This window comes from Myotis davidii, unplaced genomic scaffold (assembly GCF_000327345.1).
Source record: "Myotis davidii unplaced genomic scaffold, ASM32734v1 scaffold327, whole genome shotgun sequence".
NCBI classification, from domain to species: domain Eukaryota; kingdom Metazoa; phylum Chordata; class Mammalia; order Chiroptera; family Vespertilionidae; genus Myotis; species Myotis davidii.
The window spans coordinates 4,914,941-4,920,442 of record NW_006298628.1 but is presented as its reverse complement, the minus strand read 5'-3'; the positions used below and the strand labels follow the sequence as shown (position 1 = coordinate 4,920,442).

Sequence of the window (5,502 nt, the reverse complement as noted above, 5' to 3'; positions counted from 1 at the left end):
TCTATGAACTTGTTCCCTCTGCCCAGGGAGACCCCGCCACCCTCTTCTCTCCTGGGCGCCGCCCCCCCCTACACTTTCCCAGCCCAGCTCTGGTTCGCACCCTTTCAAGTGCAGTAGAAGCAACTGGGGGGCTTGTTCCATGGCAGATTCTGGGCTCCCCCATGAAAGGCTCTGCTTGGGTAAGGTTGGCATGAGGCCTGGGGATCTGAGGGTAACTAGGACTGCAGGTGGTCCTTGAACCACATTTTGAAAAGCACTGATGTTGCTTTCAACTGAGGCCTGCTTCTCTCTGGCAGGCTGTGAGCAGCTTGAGGACAGGGCATACTCCTCACACCCGATACGCTGGATGGGTGACGGATGGCTGCCGTGTACTGAGTGCTTCTTTTGCGTCTGTTACTGTTTTAAACCCTCTCTGTGGATGACCTCATTTAATTCTCCCAATAACTCTATGAATTAGGTCGCAATGATTATCCCCACTTTAGAGATGAAGAAACTGAGGCTCAGAGAGATTAGGCATCTTACCGATGAGGGGCAGAGCAGGGATTACGAATGGACAAATGGATGGATGAATAAGAGGAATGATGATGTAATAGGTGAGTTTTAGGTTACACGTTTATAGAGCCATCTGTTGTGCTGGGCGCTGAGAGCCTTCAAAAGCGTGAGATGGGGGCCCAGGCAGTGGGGGAGGGGCAGGAGCTGGCTGGTCCATACCTTGCAGCCCTCACAAGTGATGCAGCGGTAGTGATAACCGGTTGCCTTGTCCCCACACACGACACACTGCTCGTCTTTGTCCAGGTAACTAGGGATATACCCTGGGAGGGAGGAAGGGAGGCAGGCAGGCAGGCATGGCTTGGGCCCCTAGCAGGGAGGCTCTTACACTTTCTGCATTCCCCAACTTTCCTTTCCTGGCCCATCCCCTAGCCCAGCCCCCCTGAAGGGTAGAATCCTAGGCACATTAGAGGTGATCTTGTCCATCCCCTTCCCTAAGAACATGGAGAATCCCAGAGTTCTTCCGTTTGCTCATTCAGGGCCTTTCTCTCGCTGCCCCCCCAGAGACAAGGGGGTGCAGGAGAAGCAGCAGCAAATGTCAGCAGCTCATCTCAGGGGGGAAGACAGCCCCTCAGCTCTTTAGCCCAGGCCCTGATTTGGGGGTGGGGTAGGGGTCTCGGGCAAGAGGGTTATGGGAGAAGGGGAGAGGTCCTTTCTGACCTAATCCATCTTCAAGGCTGGGGCCCACATCACCCCTCTCACCTTCAGACAAGTCCATCCCAAGCCCTCTAGGAGGCGCTCCCCGTGGGGCACAGGAGCTGCTGGCACACGCCAGGCTCCAGAAGAGCCCTGGTCTGGCGTGGTGGCGTTTAGGGCAGGGAGGAGGGGCACACACAGCCAGGCTCACCTGACATGCTGGTTTTCAGGGAACATTGGCCGTTCTTTCTTTTTCGCTTTCCATCTGGTGACCTGGCACTGGATGGGGGCAAAGTGGGCAGAATCACAGAGCAGTCTTTGGGCAGACCCCTTCTCATCCAACAGGCTTAGATACCCCGCCCCCCCGGCCCAACTCCCTGCCCTTCATGTCCTCATTCTACCTCCCACCCCTAGGTCAGCTGACAAAACTGAGAAGGGTCCAGCTATCTAGAAGCTTCAGAGAGAGATAAGGGGCTTGGCCGGGGCACAAGCATGTTCCAGGGCGCGCACGCGCGCACACACACACACACACACAGCATTATAGAACCTTCAACACCCACAATCTACAATATCCACATATTTAAGCCTTCAGTGCATGAGAAATGCAGAAAGAATCTTCAGGAGATGCTCAGTTATATAACCTTTAGAACACACACACACATACACACACACACACACACACACGCAACACAAGCCCACTAGATATGAATCACGATGCAGCCTTCAGTATGAACCCTAGCATGGTCAATAAGCACCAGGATCTACATAACTACACAATTTTTAGGGCGTTCTCCAGTGTGTTATATGACCTCTAGGGTATGCCCCATGTGTTACACAACCCTCTGGACAGACACCTAATAATACTCCTCCCTTCCCTCAGTAAACATGTTGCTTGATTTCCAGGTCAGACACACGTGCTACATAACCACAGAGCGGGCAAACACAGAGTGCCCAGCAACTGGAACCCAGAGCCAAGAACAGGAGCCTACGAAAGGACTTCCAGAGTCACCCTGTCCACGGCATCCATCTCACAGAGCAGCAGACAGAGGCCCCCACTGGTGCTTGGTGACGCCGAGCACTGTAATCAGTCGGGACAAGGACCCCGAGCCCCTCCATGCAAGGTATTAGCAACCCACAGCCACTGCACACATGTCGCCCGCCTCTCCACATACATGTTACATAACCTCAGCACACACAGGTTACATAAGCCTTCCACATGCATGCACGGATTGTATAACCTGCCACACCCACTCTCCGTGTGGCATGTTGCAGGGCCCCTCCCCTGACGCAGCTCCCAACATACTGACACAGTGACCTTGGTCAGGGTCATAGTCAAAGACAGCTCTGTGCGCCACCCTCCCTGGAGACTACCCCTGTCGGATTACTACAGTGTTTGGAAGGTCAGATCTCCCTTCCCGCTCCAGCCGGGGAGTGTGTGGGGGAACTCTGAGCCACCCAGGGCCCCAGTTGAGCAGCCCGGTTTTCAGCAATTATTAGATTTATAGCCTCTGGGTGCAGTCCCAGGGACAGCCACAAGGTGGCGCATGGACATGGGGGAGGGGAGAATAACGGGTAGGGGTGCAGCTCTGGGGGACCGGGAACCCGGATTCCAGCCTTTCCCTGCTTAGGAGCAGCGTCTTCCAGATTCACGAGGTCTGGGCAGGGAAGTACAGAGGTTGCCAGTGAGAGCTACGCAGAGACACGCCCGATCTTTTTCAGAGCCCCCCGCCCTGGGGTGAGTCTTTGGGGAGGGGAAACTCTAGGTGCCCTACCCAACTGACAGCCCCATCCATTTCCCCCACCCCTCCAGAGACCCAGTCTTGGGCCCCAGGGCTTTGCCTGGCCAGGCTTCTGGCCTCCTGGCTCAGAATCTGGTCTCCTAGGCAACGGCCACTCTGCTCCCCAGAACAACCCATCCCCCACCCTCTCCCTGGCCATAGACACAGGCTGTACCCAGCTCCAGGGGCACCACGCCAACTGGCACAAAGTTCTGTGCCACTCGGAGTTAACGGGAGAGGTAGAGCCCCTCTGGGCTCCTCAAGGGTAATGCAGATCACAGGTAGCCATCCCCAGCAATGTGTGTGGGGCTCATGCCTCCTCCACCGGTGAGCAAAACCTTCACAGTTGGCATTCACTCCACTTCCTGGGAGGAGCCCCATGGCAGCGCCCGCCCTTGCCCATGAACAAGGAAGAGCTTGTGGGGCTCCCAAAAGGTTCCAAATATAAGCATGGGCTAACGAGAGTTACTGGTGCATGTGCCCCGAGCTGTCACGTCACGTGCACCACGGCTCGTGGACTGCCCACGGGTGGTGATGTGAGCAGGCTGGCAGGGAGAGGAGGCAAATGGCGAGACTGTTTGCATTCCACATGCTCAGGTGAGGGCGGCCGAGGGGACATGGGGGGCGGGGGGGAAGCATGTGAGCCTGCCTAGGACTGTCCAGGGAGGGGCCAGGTGCCTGCCTCGTGTAATTTCTCCTTGTCACTTCCCCACTCCAAAATGGGCATCTCTCCTCCAGGTGCCTAATTCCCGTCACATGAACATGACCTCATCTCCTGGGCAAAGGTAAGCAGCAGGTTTGCTGGCCTCGCGTCCATTCCCCTAAAGGCCCAAGCTCGGCTCGCTTTTGCCCAACCAGGTGACCATGCCTGCCGGCTAAGAGTTGGCAAGACCTAGTTGCTGGACCCATTACCTGTTCTCCTCTGGGTCTGACCCACACTCCACCTTGCTTGGCTTCTGTTCCATTCACTTTAATTCCATCCAGGATGCCCTCCAGCACGCCAAGAGACTGGGTGGGCACAGTGGCCCCCCCTGGCACGCCCACAGATTGCCCACCCCCTGCCACCCAGGCTAGGGCACAGCACCCATGGTGCCAGCCTCAGCACTTGGCCTTTCACACCATGCCCTGAGCCCCGAGGGGGGTGGGCGGTGAGATAGGCCAGGGAGTGGCAGGTGGTAGTGCTGGGGGGAAAAGCTGGGTCCGTAGGGGAGTCCTGGGCTGGGGGAGTAGCTTCGGAGTCTTGTCCTGTCGAGGTCCCTGCAGAGAGAGGAGAGAAGCAGGGATAAGGTGGCACCGTGGTGGAAAGCGGTCCTTTGGTGGCAACATTGTGGGCTCTTTGAGCTCACAACAAGATGGCGGTGGGCATGGAGGGCAGGCGCAGGGAGAGAAGCAGGAGAACCCCTCGGACGGACAGGTTTTAGCAGGCAAAACTGGAGAGTCATGTCCTAAGCCCCAGACACGGAAAGGGGTGGAGGGAAAGAATGAGATCATCCATGTACCATGTCCCAGTCCTCACATTCAATCAAGTATCTGGCCCCTAACAATGCCTAATAAATGCTCTTGTTACCACTCCTCTAGCCAAGTTTTTAGAAAACGCACCATACTCTGGGGCAAGAGGGGACCAGAGATGAGCAATTTTCAAGCCAGGCATGGGGGGCGGGGGTACTTGTGAAGAAAGGATGGGGTGTGGGTATGGGGGCACCTGAGTGCCTTAACCGAGAGAGATATGCTGGCCGACTTGTGACTCCAACCCGGCCTCCCAAGGACTCCAGAGCCGTCCAGGAAGGTCCCAAGTCACACTTCCCAGTCTGAGGACCAGACACCCCAGTTGGTTTAGCTGAGCTGCCACCCACCAGGATGGCAAGGGGTAAAGGAAGGAAACTAGCACGTGTTGACTTCACAGATGAGGAAACTGAGACTCAGAAAGCTGGGCATCCACTCGAAGTCACCAAGCTAGTGAGCAGGTGGCTCAGGGCCTGAAACCCCGAAGCCTGGCTTGAATGCTTGTCTTGTTCCAATGCCTGGGGGCCAGGGCCGTGCCAACCTGGGCCCCCCATTTCCTCCACATGCACCTCTGACCACAGGCTCCCGACTGGAGGTTTACTGTCTGTGCACACAGGCAGGTGTGGGCATGTTTAAGGGGGACAAAGGGTGCAGTTCCCAACACACAGCCTTCATCCAGTAGCTGCTGCCCCAGAGACCTCGCCCCTGGGCCCTCCGCCCCACCCCCAGGAGCTGATAAGGAGCCAGAGTAGGAGGGGAATGTGAGATAAGTCAGGCCATTGGGCAGGGCAGTGGGGCAGGGCCCCTGCACCCAGGTGAGCCCTCAGTGTAGGGAGTGTGGCAGGAGGACAGAAGGGTGGCCCGTTCTGCCTCGGATACCCCCACAGACCAGAACAGGGCACTGGGGGCTGGACAGGAGACTGGGGGGGTTGTGAGCGGGGAGCCTTAGCCCAGAGAGCCGTCAAGAAAGTAGGTCAAGTTTTTCTTGGCTTGTGGAGAAATTCCTGTTATAAATTTATAATGGCGTAGCCAGCCC

The 5,502-nt window shown here is 56.8% G+C and overlaps 1 protein-coding gene across 2 annotated transcripts in view; it reads right to left on the bottom strand.

Moving 5' to 3' along the window:
• THRA (thyroid hormone receptor, alpha) overlaps positions 1-4,243 on the bottom strand; it is a 12,298-nt gene extending 8,055 nt beyond the window's left edge. Inside the window, exons 1-3 of one of the 2 annotated variants that reach the window (XM_015570899.1) lie at positions 3,876-4,243; positions 1,397-1,464; positions 712-812 (exon numbers count right to left, since the gene is read on the bottom strand). In XM_015570899.1, coding sequence (XP_015426385.1) covers positions 712-812; positions 1,397-1,464; positions 3,876-3,928 — 222 coding nt within the window. In that variant the 5' untranslated portion in view covers positions 3,929-4,243. Of the gene's footprint in view, positions 1-711; positions 813-1,396; positions 1,465-3,422; positions 3,603-3,875 lie in introns of those variants that run through there. The other variant, XM_015570898.1, reaches the window with a different exon arrangement.
• Positions 4,244-5,502: the final 1,259 nt, after the last annotated feature.